The 18,311-nt window shown below is 39.6% G+C and overlaps 1 protein-coding gene and 1 non-coding gene across 12 annotated transcripts in view; both read right to left on the bottom strand.

Moving 5' to 3' along the window:
• TIA1 (TIA1 cytotoxic granule associated RNA binding protein) overlaps positions 1-11,230 on the bottom strand; it is a 34,528-nt gene extending 23,298 nt beyond the window's left edge. For 2 of the 11 annotated variants that reach the window (XM_059405904.1, XM_059405910.1), the window contains exons 1-3: positions 10,953-11,225; positions 9,328-9,433; positions 233-335 (exon numbers count right to left, since the gene is read on the bottom strand). In XM_059405904.1, coding sequence (XP_059261887.1) covers positions 233-335; positions 9,328-9,380 — 156 coding nt within the window. In that variant the 5' untranslated portion in view covers positions 9,381-9,433; positions 10,953-11,225. Of the gene's footprint in view, positions 1-232; positions 336-9,327; positions 9,434-10,952 lie in introns of all 11 variants that reach the window. The other 9 variants (XM_059405908.1, XM_059405912.1, XM_059405907.1 and 6 more) reach the window with 7 other exon arrangements.
• A 291-nt stretch (positions 11,231-11,521) lies between these two features.
• Positions 11,522-11,592, bottom strand: TRNAG-CCC (transfer RNA glycine (anticodon CCC)). The gene has a single exon. It is a non-coding gene; the product is annotated as a tRNA-Gly (tRNA).
• Positions 11,593-18,311: the final 6,719 nt, after the last annotated feature.

Genomic DNA, 18,311 nt, shown 5'->3' with positions numbered 1-18,311 from the left:
CATGAGCTGAGCCGAAGGCAGCAGCCTAACCCACTGAGCCACCCAGGCGCCCCAGCATGCAACTCTTGACCTCAGGGTCATGAGTTTGAACCCCATGTTGAGTGCAGAACATACTTAAAAAATAAAACTGTTCTTTTTAAAAAAAAGAGAGAGAGAGAGAGAGAGAGGGTTCCTGGAAGTAACGGAGTTAACTAATCCATTAAAGAGGAAGAAAGTTAACTAAGTAAAATACCCTTACATCCATAATCATTTTGCAGTTTTTACAAGGTCCAATCTGGCTAAACAGCTGGAGAATTAGAGCTTCTGTCACATCTCTGGAAAGGTTGCCGACATATCTGAAACACAAAGAAAAACAACTTACCATTTTAAATTTGCTCCTTTGCATCAGTTTCTAAAGTTGCTTACTGAAAAAGAAATCTGGGAAATAGACAGATCTCTGCATTGAACTACACCACCGGGAACAGGTTCCAAAAGTTGGCCAAGACTTCAAAATTTCTTTCAAAGCAGACACATGACACGCTACTTGTAATCTCATGGACATCAGTAGTAAAGGGGAATCCCGTGTGTGTTTATTTAGTCAAGGTTTTGTAAAATAAGCCTGGTGTTTCTAAGTCTGTAGGCTTACCTTAGGAAGATCTGCTTTCAAAAACTCTCAAATGAGGACATCTGGGTGGCTCAGTTGGTTAAGCAGTCTGCCTTTGGCTTTGGTCATGATCCCAACAAGGTCCTCTGAATAAGTCCCGCATCAGGATCCCTCCATACTCAGCAGGGAGTCTGCTTCTCCCTCTGCCTGTCCCCACCTGATACCCTCCGCCCCCTCATACAAGCACCTGTGAGTGCTCTCTCTCTCGCAAAAATAAAATCTTTAAAAAATTTTTAAAAGATCTCAAATGACTCATCAGACGCATAGAACATTTAATACAATCAATCTTGTGAAGCTTTAAAATTACTTCTTCAGTATTACTGAGACATTAAAATTTCCTCAATTTTTAATCCACACAATTCCCTTTTGTAGTGAGTACGAACCTTTAATAAATAAAGTAATAAATAAATGAATGAATAAATAAATAAATAAATAATATGTAGTAAGTGCAAACCCCTACTAAATGAAAAACAGGCAAAAGGAACAAAATACAAACTAACCACATAGCAAGTAAGCCTAGACCATATGCGTGTAGTGGTAAGATTAGCGCAGAGCAAAAAGTTGTAAATATTTTTAACTTATGCGAAATATCGTAGACCAAAACATGTTTTCGACATGTGTGTGTTTTTGGTGTGTAAGCATGAGAAAAATAAGTGATGTAATGTGTTTTTGAAGGAGACTTAGCACAGTATATAAAGAGGCATCGGGTTGGACTGAGGTGAAGCGAGTTCCCTGTCGGGAGGACATCATCGCCGGTGTTACCGACGCCCCAACAGTTTCGTTGCCGACCACTCGCTGGTTCTCAGTCTCAACTTCTGCGGTGACCTCTGCCTAGATTGTGAGGCGACGTCTCCTTCTCCGTGACAACTTCAGCGGACTGTGACTGGACCACGATGGTGGTGCGGACCTCGTCCCAATAAAGATCAAGTGAGTTACATCATATCCACTTCTCTATCTCTTCTTTACACGTCACGACCTCCTGGCGGGATGCAGGGGTTTTGCTCGCGTCACCTTTACACTGTCCAATTTAGGTATACTTCGGTTTACACTGTGTGTGTGTGTGTGTGTGTGTGTATTTAAAGATTTATTTATTTGACAGAAGAGAGCCAAGAAGAGCACAAGCAGGAGAAACAGTAGACAGAGAGGGAGAAGCAGGCTCCCCACAAAGCAGGGACCCCTGATGTGGGGCTCAATCCCAGGATCTTGGGATTATGACCTGAGCCAAAGGGAGACGCTTAACCATCTGAGCCATGCAGGCACCCCTACAATAAATATATTTTTGAAAAATCATGGGTAAATTACTTATTAGGTATTACATATGGACACAAAGGGATGGGAAAACTTTCCATGAATATCACTAATCAGTGATAAGTGTAGAAGTGTAGAGAAGGATTCCAGGAGAGACTTTTAACAGGTAATAGGCTTCGGTGACTAACAAACTTAGTGTAAATACTTTATTACAAAACCACACAGCAGGGGGCCCAGGGAGTCTGCTACTCCCTCTCCCTTTGCCTGCCACTCCCCCTGCTTGTGTTCTGTCAAATAAATAAAAATCTTAAAACACAAAAACCCAAAACCACACAGATTATTACATCAAGTCCTTATTCTGAGTATCTGTAATTAAAGGGAAAGAATTAGGAATTTATCGTGCTTTGAGTAGAAACTCCAGTGTAGTATATATATATTTTTTTAAGGGATAGCACAATTTTTTAAAAAAGGCTTTATTTATTTGACAGACAGAGATCACAAGTAGGCAGAGAGGCAGGCAGAGACAGGAGGAAGTAGGCTCCCCGCTGAGCAGAGAGCCCAATGCGGGGGCTCCATCCCAGGACCCTGACATCACCACCCAGAGCCAAAGGCAGAGGCTTTAACCCAATGAGCCACCCAGGCACCCCAGTTTTTTGTTTTTTGTTTTTTTGTTTTTAAGATTTTATTTGTCAGAGAGAGAAGCAGACTCTGCAGAGCAAGGAGCCCAATTCGGGACTCGATGCCAGGACCCTGGGGTCATGGCCTGAGCTGAGGGCAGATGCTTAATCGAATAAGCCACCCAGGCATCCCCAGTGTAGTATAATCTAATAGTTCTAGATGATGAGGAAAAAACTCCTTTACAGAAAAATGCTAGTCAATAAGTGTAGAGAGAATTAAATTAGTAAACAATGCAAAAGCCCTACTGAAATGATTAATTCAGGTAAGAATCATTAATAGCTACAAAACCATTAGGTGAACCAACTGTGTGAAAATGGTATTTGCAGGGTGCCAAAGTTATTACACAGATTACTGAACACTGCAAAGGGAAAACTACCTTAAAAGAAAAAGCTTTGGCTGTTTTACCTGAGATCGAACTTTAAAATCGTTTTTATAGATAGACATTTCCGTATACTATATCATACAATATCACCTATGAAGTATTTATATACAAGTCTCACTTGAATCTAATTAAGCATAAACTTAAACCCAAGTTGTAAAATACTGGGGGATGCCTGAGTGGCTCAGTTGATTAAATGTTTGTCTTCAGGTCAGGCCATGATCCCAGTGTCCTCGGACAGAGTGCCACATCCAGGGTCCTTGCTCAGTGGAGAGGTTGTTTCTCCCTCTCCCTCTGCCCCTCCCGCTGCTTGTGTGGGGACTCTCTAATAATTTTAAAAAAGTTTATAGAATACTGGGCATATAAAACAATTATACAAATTCAGATGGGGAATATAAGACAACTTGATCTCTTGAAAAAAAAATTGTCCTAAAAAAATCTTTAAAAAGAGAGGACTGTTTTTGATTAAAAGAAACCTGAAAGACACTGATAACCAATGCAATGACTAATCCTTGACTATAACCTAGATTTGGGGAGAGGAGTTAACTTTTTCTGGGAGAACTCTAATTAATCAATGTAGAAGGAATGAGGAAAATCACCAGAAAGCCAGTACAGTAGTAACTGCTACTGGTGAGATCCACCCACGGATCTTCAGTTGATGCAAATTTTAAGGAGAAATAGGGTATGTGTAGAGCCTCAGAGTGCCTCCGCTAAAATATTTAATGATTGGTTTTTAACCAATAAACTGGTTGTTTTAACATATGTCCAAACCTCCCTCTATGAAGTGAAGCTTTATTTCCCTCTTCTTGAGTGTAGGTTAGTCTTAGTGACTCAATTCTAATTAACAGTGTTGAAGAAGAAAAAAAAAAGGTAGCCATTGTATAGTGAAAAAATACTACCCTCACAAGACTGCCACAGTCATGAAATGCATCCCCTCACATATTAAAGGAGGGTAAAGAGATAAGACAACTACATGCAATGTAGGATCTTGGACTGGATCCCAGAATAGAGAAAGGACATTAGAAGAAAAACTGGGGATACTGGAATAAACCTTGTAGTTAATAGTATTGTACAATGTCAATTTCTTACTTTTGGTAACTATAACGCAGTTTTGTAAGATGTCAACATTAAGGGAACCTGGGCAAAGGTTATAGGAGAACTCTGTACTATCTCTAGAACTCTTCCATGTCTATTTTCACCTGACTCTTCATGTCTGTAAGAGAATCTCAAAATTGCTTTATGTCTAAATGAAAAAATGGCTCTAACATCTATTTCGGTAAAGCTCGACAATCTAGCATCAAGTGGGCAGTATTTAGGGAACGGAATTTCTTTTACTCTTTGCAAAACTGTCTAATTTTCTGAGAAATATCTTGAGTGATATTACCTACTTGAAGATATATAATTTTAAAAATCGACTTTAAAAAGCACTAGGATTTGTATTACTTTACAACTCAATGTGACCTGTGGTATACTGTAAACTCCAGGAGCCTCTATCAATTAACTCTACATATACCTGTCTAGAGAAAAGCTCTTCAGGGGGAAGTTTCGCAAACAACTTGCTCTCAACCGTCAACATCATTACAATAAACTACGAGTAACACAGTAAATTCATATCCAAGAAACCAAATGACAAAATCTTTTCCCTTCTCATGCAAATAAAAATAATCCATTAGTTTTGCTTTTCACCAATAAGTTAATCATTAATACCTACTTCAAATTTTTAGAAGCAACTTAATGTTATTACTTTCCAACTCTATCTGCTAAATAAATTAATTAATCGGAAATGGAGAACCCAAATTTGAAAACTACAGATTCTTTTTATACTCACCATACTTTCAATGGAAGAATAAACAAGTTTCTTAGTTTGTAGAATGCACTATACTTTACAAAGCTCATTCTCATCTTTATGTACCTATGTTTCTTTAGCTGTTCCATACTTTGTTACATTCTATTGTTTCTGAAGCCAAAGGATTTCCAATTAACAGCACAGATTTGTTACAGGTATAGTGGATTATTTTAGGGGTGGGAGGGTTCTGAATCCTCACTCTATGGCAGAGGCTCACTTCTCTACAGAAGCTGAAAAGGCCTGATATGGTTCTGCAGTCTCTCTTACATGTGATCCAGGTTGGGCTGATTAGGGAAAGAGACCTGAACACAGAAGACAAAGAGAGGATTAAAGAAGCAGAGAAAAAAGAAAATACATTTTGGTGGCAAACAGCAGTGGAGTCCCACGTCCAGTGAAAGTGAAAACTGTGGTATTTGGTCCTCAGTGGATGTGGTAGTAACATTATTTCTGGGACAGTCAGTCTGTGCCTTGGTAAGGACTGTGGGCCTGACAGCTGTCTTGTTTTCCTGAACATTTGCTAAGCCAGGTTCTATAACCTTCCTGTAAATGTGGGAGTATCCAATATCTTGATTTTATAAACCGCTTTTATGCTTAAAATTTTTTTTTGCTTCCTGCATTAAAAAAAAAATCCCAACTGATAAACATACTGGAGCAGTGGCGAGCCAAGGTTCCCTGTCATGTATACTAGACCACTAAATAAAAATGTAATTTTCTTACATTTATGCAAGTTTTTTATTTTTAAGAAGATTTTATTTGAGAGAGAGACCATGAAAGAGTACACAAGAGAGGAGGTCGGAGGGAAGCAGGCTCCTCGTGGAGAGCCCAATGCAGTTCGATCCCAGCACTCCAGGATCATGACCTGAGCCGAAGGCAGCTGCCCAACCGTGCCACCCAGGTCCCTGCCAAGTTTTTATTTTTCAAAATGCTTTAAAAAGGGGCGCCTGGGTGGCTCAGTGGGTTAAGCCGCTGCCTTCAGCTCAGGTCATGATCTCAGGGTCCTGGGATCGAGCCCCGCATCGGGCTCTCTGCTCAGCGGGGAGCCTGCTTCCTCCTCTCTCTCTCTGCCTGCCTCTCTGCCTGCTTGTGATCTCTGTCTGTCAAATAAATAAATAAAATCTTTAAAAAAAAAAAAATGGGGCGCCTGGGTGGCTCACTGGGTTAGGCCGCTGCCTTTGGCTCAGGTCATGATCCCAGGGTCCTCGGATCGAGTCCCGCATCGGGCTCTCTGCTCAGCGGGGAGCCTGCTACCTCCTCTCTCTCTCTGCCTACTTGTGATCTGTCAAATAAATAAATAAATTCTTAAAAAAAAAAATGCTTTAAAAAATATTAAAATATCCCTTTTTAGCTGTTCCACCACGGATTAAAGTATCCCATATTGATATTTATTGTATCACCACTGAGATTATTTCCCAATCTGTGCAGAACTGTAAAGTAAAGAGAGGAGTACAAGAGACTTAACTGTTGAAGCAAACAGACTTCCATGGACTAAAAAAATGTCTTCCTTGGGTAACTGGTATATTAGCTAACAATACTGGGGGTTTTTTCGTTTGTTTTTTAAAGATTTTATTTATTTATTTGACAGAGAGAGAGCAAAAGCAGGGGGAGCAGCAGAGGGAGAAGCAGGCTCCCTACTGAGCAAGAGAGCCCAATGTGGGACTCGATGCCAGGATGCTGGGACCATGACCTGAGCTGAAAGCAGAAGCTTAACCATCTGAGCCACCCAGGTGTCTCAATTAGCTAACAATACTGTATCAATGCAGTCACCTTAATATGACAATTGTATTGTGGTTATATAAGAGAATGGTCTTGTTTTTGGAAAATATATGATAAAGTACTTAGGTCCGAAGTGTTCTTTTCAAATGGTTCATTAAAAAAAGAGTATCTAGGTGTCTGGGTGGCTCAGTGGATTGGGCCGCTACCTTCGGCTCAGGTCATGATCTCAGGGTCCTGGGATCGAGTCCCGCGTCGGGCTCTCTGCTCAGCAGGGAGCCTGCTTCCCTCTCCCTCTATTTGTGATTTCTGTCAAATAAATAAATAAAATCTTTAAAAAAAAAAAAAAAAGAGTATCTAAATAAGGCAAATATGGCTATGGGCAACTGGTTATTAGCACACAAAAGGTACCTAAGTCCTCAACATAGTATTTTTTTAAAAATATTTATTTATTTATTTATTTGACAGAGATCACAAGTAGGACGAGAGGCGGGGAGAGAGAGAGGAGGAAGCAGGCTCCCTACTGAGCAGAGAGCCCGATATGGGGCTTGATCCCAGGACCCTGAGATCATGACCTGAGCTGAAGGCAGAGGCTTAACCCACTGAGCCACCCAGGCGCCCCTCAACATAGTATTTTTGTTACTTTTCTGGTTTTTAATTTTTCAAAATAAAAAGCTACCTGGGAAGATTCAATGGAAAAGTCATTAATGGTACCAGTTAACAGTTGACAGTTCAGCCAGGGATAGGATTTCACATCAATTTAATACATATTTTGAAGCTGATAAGTAAGTTCAAAGAGTTATACAATTGGAATCCAAAACCCTTAAAATATTTTTATTGGGGTAGCTCTAGAAAATCTGATAGTCTAAATTTACAAAGCAGAACACTGTATTGGGTTTTGAGCTGCAATTACTGTATAAAAATGCAGAATTTGGTATGAAACTTCTGTGAAAATGAGTGAAAAGCATAAATAAGATTTTATGTAATGATAAATTCCATAAGAGTAGAGATTTTCAGTGGGGCACCTGGTTGGCTTTGTTAGAGGAGCATGCAACTGTTGATCTTGGGGTCGTGAGTTTGAGCCTTAAATGAGGAGTAGAGATTTCTTAAACTCTTTTAAAAAAGAGGGGGTAGACTTTCATTTTTACTCATACTATATATTTAGTGTTGAGAGCCCTGCCTCAAACATTTTAAGTATTCTATAAATAACTATTAAAGAGTTAACGGTATTCTCTTAGATTTACTTTTGAACATTTTCAAACCGCTTAGAAATAACCAATTTCTCCTGATTCTAATTTAGGGGGAATGTGTATGTCTTTCACTGATTATGAATTTATGTACAATAGTAAACGGTACACCAGCATCATCAACTTACTATTTTATTAACAACTGTTACTTTTCTGATGGCTGAAACTGCTGTTTTTCATTAGCTGGCACCTCCTTCACTTGGAGATCAGACCATATACATAAACCAGATTGAACAAATGTATATTATGATACACCCCAAGACATCCTAAGACATCCATGCTCTCAAGACTATTCTCATTTTTACTTATATTTTGCAACAAACATTTTATTTCTAAAATTTTATTTCTAAGTAATCTTTATACCCAAAGTGGGGCTTGAACTTACACAACCTGGAGATCAAGAGTCCATGTTCTACTGAGCCAGCAGGCCCACCCCCCAACACACTAACATTTTATTTTATTTAAAGATTTTATTTATTTATTTATTTGTCAGAGAAAGAATGAGTACAAGTGGCGGGGCGGGGTAGCAGCAGGCAGAGAGAGCAGCAGCCTCCTCACTAAGCAAGAAGCCTGATGTGGGACTCCATCCCAGGACTCTGGGATCATGACCTGAGCCAAAGGCAGCGGCTTAACCTACAGAACCACCCAGGAGCCCCCAAACTAACATTGTAGATGACTGATACGACAAATTTGTAAGCAAACCTACTTACTGACTTCATTCTCACACCCCACATCCAGTCTATAGGTAATTCTTTTTGTTCTATTTTCAAAATATTCCCCAAATCAAACCACTTTTCATAATATGTCCCCAAAGTCCTGCTGATAAGGAACTGAACACTGGCAATCTCTAACTTAATGCTGAACACTCATCTGTGACAAATGAAGTTATCTCCTCTGAGCCATTTACATACACAGGTGATACTGAGATTCGACCACCTTTCCCTCAAAAATGTAAAAATCTTGACTCATAGCTTGAAATTGTACCAGCTTTAAAAACAAATTTACTGATCACTTACCGTAGACTAAACACTGCTAAGAACATACTGAAAGACCCTGACTTGCAGGTCATTAAAACAAATATTTTATATAAAAAGTAAAAACACCGCTGGTAAAACAAAACAATGTTGGTAAAACTTAGTGATTTACACCTACTCACATTTAAACAAGACAGGTTTCACTGAAGAATGAGGAGTTTTGGTTGAGGGAGGTAGAAAGAAGGGAGATAATAAGCAGTTAGAACATGGACTACTCTAGGGAAGAGATTCTTGGATGGGGTGTTCTAGTGAAGAATACAAAGCACAGTTAGCAGTAAGAGTTAAAGAGAACAGCAGAATTGCAGGATGAGGAACAAAAAGGTATATGACTCTGGGTGACTTATTTAAACTTTTAAGCTTAGCTTTTCCCAAGTTGCAGAATGGACCCTTTATTGCAGAGTTCTGATGAAGATGAAACAAGCATGTAAAGCATTTAACACAGAACCTGGCAATCAAAACATTCAATAGTGAATAAAATTTCCTTTATTATTTCTCCTGCAACAGTTGGTCCCCTATCCCCAAGCTAGTACAATTTTAACTACCTGCTTTTGTAGACTGGCCTGAGAAAGCTGAGGTTGTCTTCATTATTTGACATTCCCAAATCAACGTTATAAAAAGGTTTAAGTTCCCAGATATTTCTGGCAGTTTCTGAAATTAAAAATTTCACAATCATGTAAGAATCTTAAATGTAAAGACATTATAAAAAATGATCAGTGCTTAATCCAATATTCTGCTGGCTGTCATACTTCTAGAAAAGAGTAAAGGGAAAAAAATGATTTCCATAAAGCCTATGAGGCTAATAGTTGTTTAGGGAATATTAATCTATAGATATAATCTTTCAAAAAAACAAGGGACACCCACTAATTCTTGCATCCTATTAAAAAGACAAGGTAACAGATTATTAGATAAGCTTGCAAAAAGTTTACTAATCTCTGAAGAAACAGGAGTGACTGTTTCTCACACAGATAAAAACGGACACTTTTCAGGGTGTAAAAATAATCGATTACGTTTTCTTCATAACAACTGCAACATAAAAAGTTGCAGAAAGAAATCTAAAACTGTATTTTTAACGCATGGCATTCTCAAATGGCCAGTATGCTAAGAAAGAAGGTCAAAAACTCATCAGGCCTATTCTCCTTTTCGAGAAAAGCAACAAAGACAAGATCACCTCTTCTGAGAATACTTTGGAAAAACAAAGGAGAATGCTGTGGGGGAAGCTACTCCACAAAGAAAATATCCCCAGCTGAGATCACTTAACACTAACAACTCTCAGAGGTGACTGAATCTGTAAAGGTATTTATCAACTGTTGCTTCATAAAAACTGTCCGCTCGTTCAGCAACATGTCAATCACTAAAGTATCAAGCGATGATAAAAATGTATCAAATCCACTTCCCCTCGGCTCAGAGAGTTATAGATACCTCCGGGTGAGATTTCCATTAAAAAAAAAAAAAAAAAAGGAAGGAAGGAAGGAAGGAAGGAGAGACAGACAGACAGACATAAAGAAAGAAAGAAAGAAAAGGCAGTTTCAAAATCCTTACGGTGCCGGGTTTTCGGCTTTTTGGTCGGGGGAGGGGGTACTACAGAAGGAAAGCCAGAGAGGTTAAAGAAACCTATTTGGCTTTTTTCCAGCTGGCAACTGCGAGAATAAAGTTTATCTCACTGAAAACCGAGCACAAGCAGCCTCAAGAGAAAAACTCCTATCAGCGAGAAGAAAATGAAAGGAACAGGGAGAGTTTCTGGAACAAATCAAAGTAAAATGAAAGGGACGGCTATAAAGATCAAGAGATTAATCAAGAAGCGGGGAGAACGGGACACAGAAGGAAAGCATTGGACAAAAAAGAAGGTTCACCGAGTTCTGAAAAGAGGTTTGAATGAAAAAGTCTTTTCCCCAGGCCTAGGACCACAGAGGGCCCGCGGCGAGGCCAAAGGCCACGCTATCTCGTAGTTAAGGTGACGGGATTAATTAAGAGGGCTAAGCCCCCTCTTCCTCCACCTTGTCCTCTCATAGCCCGGGGCTCGGTCCCTAAGCATCCAGGTGAGCGCCACGGAGAAGAGACAAGATATTGCGGCGTCCACGGAGAACAATAGGCTGGGGAGCGCGCCGAGCCGAGGCCTCCCTCCGGGACGACCACCATCCCGCCCCCCTCATCGCTGCCCCAGACTCACAGAGTCTTGGGCATCTCGTCCTCCATGGCTGCTGCTGTCGCGCCGGCGCCTCGGGGTCCAGCTCCCTAATCTTTACTACCTCCCAAATCTTTTGAGCGGTTATGGCTGCGGAATAGCGGGGTTTCTCGCCTGACCGGAGGTTACTCCGCCTTCTCCTTCCGCGGCAATTACACTAAACGGCCGGGTGCAGCGCGAACAATGAAGCCCCAATACAAGATGGCGGCGAGCCGGGAGCTCAGAAGCAGCCAGCGAAGTGACCCGGACCGCGCAGGCGCAGAATAATCTTGCACTTTCAACCTCCCTCAAGCCATAGGTTCACTTGTTGCGCAGCCGCTCTTCTAGCCGACACCAGGGTATAGCAGACTGCGCAGGCGTAAGAATTAACTCTTTCAGGAGTTGCGTAAAGTTTTTTATCTTCAAGCTCCAGATTCGAATGTTTCAACAGTGACTTATAATGAAATAGAAATAGCCACGGAAATTAAATATCCCCAGTGTTTCGTGAGGAATAAAGACTTATTAAAACTATTCTAATCACCTCATTTTGTAGGCGGCGGGAGTCAAAAAGGAGCTGCGCCGCCCGGGAATCGAACCCGGGTCGCAAGAATGGGAATCTTGCATGATACCACTACACCAGCGGCGCTGATGGCTTGTGCTTTCCCCAAAATATCTTAGAGCAAAATGCAAGCAAACATTTGTTCCTATGTGAGGATTTATTCATTTAAAAATAAAGTTTATATCAGCGCCGCTGGTGTAGTGGTAAAAATAAAGTTTATTAAGAGTCTATAATCTTAAAAAAAAAAAGAGTCTATAATCTACTTTTCATTGATCTAAGGAAGGATGTTATCTCATCCCAATACAGTTTGAATGACTCTTCTTAATCCATTAAGTTATTGTTCATTAATGTTCATTAAGAAGACTTTGTCTTTAGTAACCAAACTTTGGAGAGCCAGGAAAATCTTTTCAGGTATTTTCATTTCCTTGGTATACTCAGTGCACTTTGCAAATATTTAAAAAATAGTTATTTAAATAGTTATGCAAATCGGTCAAAGAATTCTAAAACTAAATGAGTCAGAAGGTATATAAACTTCAGTCCTCTGGGAAGGGGGTGGAAAAATTAGGACTCTGAAATGTGTGTGGTTCGGTGTAACCATTATGCATTTCGTGTTGCATTTTAGAAATTATGTGAAATATTTTTTTAATTTTATTTTTTTAGGATTTTATTTATTTTACAGAGAGACAGACAGACAGACAGAGAGAGAGGGAAGCAGGCTCCCTGCTCAGCAGGGAGCTCGATGCGGAACTCGATTCCAGGACCCTGAGATCATGACCTGAGCCGAAGGCAGCGGCCCAACCCACTGAGCCACCCAGGTGCCCCTATGTGAAATATTTTTAAACACAGGAGAATGTACACATCCAAAACTGAGATGTCCTCTTTAGAGTAGTTTCTTAAAACTATACCTTTAAGATTTCTATTTTGGGGATTGTTTTTAGAATCTGGGGCTCGTTCTTCAATTTTATTCAAAGATGCCAAATATTAGTCTTTTGAGGCTGAATAAGACAGGTGTTAATAGTGGATAAAATTTTTTAAAATAGTGTTTTGAAGTGTACAATATAGTGGTTTTTAGTTTACTCACAGAGATTTGCACCATCACTATAATCAATTTTAGAACATTTTCATCACTCCAAAAAAGAAATTCTTACCAATCAGAAGTCACTCTCTATTGCCCATCCCACCTGACTTCCTATAATATACTGATCTGTCTATAGATTCGCCTGTTCTGGGAATATCATATAAATGGAGTCATGCAATATGTGATTCTTTGTGACTGGCTTTTTTCATTTAGCATTACGCTTTTATGGTTCATACAAGTTGTAGCATGCATCGGTATTTCATTCTTTTTCTTTGCCAAATAAAACTCAATTGTATGGATATAGCACAAGTATCTTTTAGGCTTCAAAACCTTTATGAAAACTTGATTATTTTTTATATGTTTTAAATTGTTATATATGTTACATTATGATATATGTTTGTTATATTTGTATAACAATATAAATATATTACTTACCTTAACATATATTATATTGAATATAAATATATAAAATACATATAAATATGTAATTGTAATATATATTGTATATACTAACATATATGTTATATATTTAAGTTTTAAAGTTACAAAATTAATACAGCCTCACTATCACAAATGAAACAATATACAGACAGCTGAGTGGCTCAGTCAGCTAAGCATCTGCCTCTGGCTCTGGTCGTGGTCCTAGGATCCTGGGATTGAGCCTGCTTCTCCCTCTGCCTGCTATTCCCCGTGCTTGTGTACTCTCTCTGACAAATAAATAAATAAAATCCTTAAAAAAAAAAAAAAGTGAAGAGGCGCCTGGGTGGCCAATGGGTTAAGCCTCTGCTTTTGGCTCAGGTCATGATCTCAGGGTCCTGGAATCAAGCCCCACATCAGGCTCTCTGCTCAGCCGGGAGCCTGCTTCCCCCTCTCTCTGCCTACCTCTCTGCCTATTTGTGATCTATCTTTCTCTCTCTCTCTGTCTCAAATAAACAAATAAAATCTTAAAAAAAAATAAAAAAGTGAAGCAATACAGATAAGTAAGGAAAAGACTAATTAATTCTCTCATTATCCCCTTCTTGATGTAATTAAAATGCTAACAGCTTAGTCAGATTAATCATTAGGCTTCCACATTGTAATCATACAAATGCAAATGTATTTGAGTGCTTGGGATTTTTATTTAAAAAACGTCATTATGGGATGCCTGGGTGGCTCAAGTGGTTGGACAACTGCTTTCTGCTTAGGTGATGATCACGGAGTGCCAGAATCAGTCCTGCATCGGGCTCCTTGCTCCGTGGGGAGTCTCCTACTCCCTCTGAACTCTCCCCTCTCATACGTGTTCTCTCTCATAAATAAAATCTTCAAAATAAGTAAATAAATAAATAAAATTTTAAAATGTGGTTAGGGCACCTGGGTGACTCAGTCTGTTAAGTATCTACCTTCAGCTGGGGTTGTGATCCTGGGGTCCTAGAATGAGTGGCATGCAGGATTCCCCACTCAGCAGGCAATCTGCTTCTTCTTCTCCCTCTACCTGCTGCTCCTCCTCCCTGGTTGTGCTCTCTCTCTCTCTCTCAAATAAATAAAATCTTTAAAAATAAAAAATGTGGTTAGTCCATGGATATTACTTTGCAACTTTCTGTTCTCACTTAAACTTACATCATAGATATTTTCCAGTTGAATCAATTCAGATCTAATTATTTGGTTTTTTGGTAGCTGCAAAACAGTCCATAGAATGAGTGTGCCACAGTTTATTCAATGTTAAATTGAATAAATGACCATAAATGGTATTGAAGAACATTAGGTCACCCCATTTTTGTTTTTTGTTTTTCCACTATAAACAATGCTGCACTAAACATCCTGATACATATATCCTTATAAGTGATTCTTTCATTTCTTTAGAATAGATCTCCAAATGTGGGATTTTTGAACTAGGCAATATATCTATATATTAATCTTAATAGATAATTGTTTTAAAAAAAGTTTTTAGTCATTCGCACACTACAACAATGTTTGAAAGTCAGTTCCAGAGAACTCCATCCATTCTACCTCGTTTTTCCCTGCATTGTCAGTCTTATTAATTTTTGCTAATATGAAAGATGAAAAATGGTATCTCCTTAATTTGCATTTGCTTAAACTACTCCTAGAATTGAGCATCTCTTCATGTGTATTTCATTTTTAATTTTTATTATTTATTTTATTTATTTATTTTTAAGATTTTGTTTATTTATTTGACAGAGAGAGACATCACAAGTAGGCAGAGTGAGAGGAGGAAGCAGGCTCCCCTCCAAGCAGAGAGCCCGATGTGGGACTCCATTCCAGGACCCTGAGATCATGACCCGAGCTGAAGACAGCGGCTTAACCCACTGAGCCACCCAGGTGTCCGTATTTCTTTTCTTTTCTTTTCTTTTTCTTTTAAGATTTTATTTATTTATTTGACAGAGAGAGAGATCACAAGTAGGCAGAGAGGCAGGCAGAGAGAGAGGGGGGAAGCAGACTCCCCGCTGAGCAGAGAGCCCAATGTGGGGCTCGATCCCAGGACCCTGAGATCATGACCTGAGCGGGAGGTAGAGGCTTAACCCACTGAGCCACCCAGGCTCCCCCGTATTTCATTTTTTAAAGACTTTATTTTTTTCAAAGCTGTTTACAACAAAATTGAAAGAAAGGTAGAAATTTCCTATTTACCCAATGCCCCCAAATTTGCATTCATGTATTTTTTTCTTTTGTTTTGCTTTGAGCATGGGCACTAGCTTTCTCTTTTGTGAATTGCCAATTTATATAGTCTGTATTTATATTGAATTGTTTACCTCTTACCAACTTGTAGACCTCTTTGTATGTTTGCAATACATACCTCAATCTTGCCTGCCATATTAGTGGCAGATGCTTTCCTCATGTATTATTTTTTTTAACTTCTAAAATTCTATTTTTTGCCATCTGAAAATGTTTAAGTTTTATGTAGTCAAATATGTTTCTCTTTTCTTATATTGTTTCTGAATTTCCTGTCTTGCCTAACAGGGAATAAATATTACTTAGTTTGTTTAGAGTAAGAAAAAAGTGAGATGTAAAGAAGTAAGAAGGTAAAAAAAAAAAAAAAGTAAGAAGGTATGAAAATGAATTTTTTCAAGGTAGTTTCAAAAAAGAAAAAGAAACACAGAGCAGTGGCAGAATTACATACAGATTTAAGTATTGTCAAAGATAAGCAAAGCCAGCACTAAAGTTTTACTTTTAATCAGTAATATACTATTGCACAAGGGAAGAGTCTAGCATAATCTGAATTAAACTTCAATTTGTATAGATGTGACCTGGCATTTGGAAGGGAGACTGCAGGTACAGGGAGGGAGATGAGCAGGGGCCACACTGAGTCCATTAGTGAAAGATTACAAAACTTCAGAGAAAGGGTGGTAACTGGTGCTTATCAGTTAGGCTCCTGTCCTCCCACAGAGGTTATGAGACAGAGGCTCTATCTTCCCTGTTGGCTGGAACAAACAGTAAAGTCTTGGGAGCCTTGAGTTTTCTCAGACAGGGACTTTAAAAAAAGGTAGCTAGGGTCATTCCAAGGACACAGCTTTGAGCTGTTAGAAAATGTTAGTGTTCTGTTCAAGTCTTTTTATTTTTTTATTTTTTTACTTATTTGACAGACAGAAATCACAAGTAGGCAGAGAAGCAGGCAGAGAGAGAGAAGAGGAAGCAGGTTCCTCGCTGAGCAAAGAGCCCAATGCGGGGCTCGATCCCAGGACCCTGGGATCATGACCTGAGCCGAAGACAGAGGCTTTAACCCACTGAGCCACCCAGGCGCCCCATGTTCAAGTCTTAATAGGCCAAGGCTGGGGTACCTGAGTGGCTCAGTCGGTTAAGAATCTGCCTTCTGACAAGAGAGGATCAGGAGGGAGACAAACCATAAGTGACTCTTAATCTCACAAAACAAACTGAGGGTTGCTGGGGGGAGGGGGGTGGGGTTTTGGACATTGGGGAGGGTATGTGCTATGGTGAGTGCTGTGAAGTGTGTAAACCTGGCAATTCACAGACCCGTACCCCTAGGGATAAAAAATACATTATATGTTTATAAAAAAAAAAAAAAAAAAGAATCTGCCTTCTGCTTAGGTCATGATCCCAGACCTGGGATCATGGCTGCTCAGCATGTTGTTGAAGTGTGGAGCTGTAACTCTGCATGGACTATGAATAGTCAACAATATGTACTTAAAAGTTGCACTATTGCAAAACGTGTGTATTATCCAGCTACGCATACACTATTTTTTTGTACTGATGGTCCTGTACCAGAAACATTTTCTTTTGTTGTTACTTACTTTTTAAACTTTTTTAGCCACTTAAAGAATATCTGCTCATGGGGTGCCTGGGTGGCTCAGTGGGTTGGGCCTCTGCCTTTGGCTTAGGTCATGATCCCGGGGTCCTGGGATCTAGCCCCTCATCGGGCTCTCCGCTCCGCGGGGAGCCTGCTTCTCTTCCTCTCTCTCTGCCTGCCTCTCTGCCTACTTGTGATCTCTCTCTGTCAAATAAATAAATAAAAATCTATTAAAAAAAAAAAAGAATATCTGCTCATGGCGCAATTTGTCTCATCAGGCTCCCTGTTCACCAGAGAGTCTGCTTCTCCCTCTGCCCCTCTCCTCAGCTCATGCTCTCTCTCTCCCTCTCACTCTATCTTCTCTCTCTCAAATAAATAAAATGTAAAAAAAAAAAAAAAAAAAAAAAAAAAAGGCCCAGCCTAAGGCCTGTCTAGTGGAGAAGATTGCTCAGAGGAACCTGGCTGGAATTTGGTTAAGGAGAGAACCTTAGTGTTTGTTCTCCTGGGGCGGGGGGGAGTCTGGGGCGGGGGGAGTCTGCTTTTTTGAACAGCATTCCTTTGCATGAATGTTTGTTATATTATCTTATTATTACTTCTCATATGTATGGTAGCAATTTCTATGACCTTTTTAAAAACCTTTTGAGGGGGTGCCTGGGTGGCTCAGTGGGTTAAAGCCTCTGCCTTCGGCTCAGATCATGATCCCAAGGTCCTGAGATCAAGCCCCGCATTGGACTCTCTGCTCAGCAGGGAGCCTGCTTCCTCCTCTCTCTCTGCCTACCTGTGATCTATGTCTGTCAAATAAATAAATAAAATCTTAAAAAAAAAAAAAAAACCTTTTGAGTTTTCAGTGGCAGTGTTATTTTAAAAGGGCAGGAGTGCAGAATGAGAAAGCCTCTGACCCACCTTCCACATTGCAAGTCCTTTACATTGTGTCTTCACTGAGCATTCTTTCAGTAAACTCCTTCCTAAGGTTTCAGCAGCAGCAGTGAAAGCTTCAAAAGATGACACATGGGTCAAAGTCACTAATATGGTCAATTCTAATCAACCAACAAACATTTATTGAGTGCCTAGTGGGCTTAATGCACTGATAATTGTGTTGTGGGGATAATGTAGTTTGGAAAACGGAAAATAAAACACACAGAGAATTTAGTTCTTTGTAATTTCTAGATGTAGTCAAAATGGAGCTTACTCTTAATCTTTTTATGTTAATTAGGAGTGTTTATTTCCTGTATGATTTCATCAATACCACCTTCACTCCCCCTTTCTTTTTCTGCTTAACTGGCCTCCTTGCTGTTCCTCAAACAATGTCAGGTATTTTACTTACCTAGACAGCTCTTTCCCCAGATATTTGCTTGACCCACTCTCTCACTTCCTGAAAACTTTTGCTTGGATTCTATCCTGTTCAATGAGGCCTATACCAACTACCCTATTTAAAACTGCAACCCCTTCCTCATTCCTCTCTCCCCACTCTTATAATATATAATTTACTTG

Source organism: Mustela nigripes, chromosome 7, assembly GCF_022355385.1.
Source record: "Mustela nigripes isolate SB6536 chromosome 7, MUSNIG.SB6536, whole genome shotgun sequence".
Classification (NCBI taxonomy): domain Eukaryota; kingdom Metazoa; phylum Chordata; class Mammalia; order Carnivora; family Mustelidae; genus Mustela; species Mustela nigripes.
The sequence above is the reverse complement of the archived record's forward strand: the minus strand, read 5'-3'. Positions and strand labels throughout refer to the sequence as shown.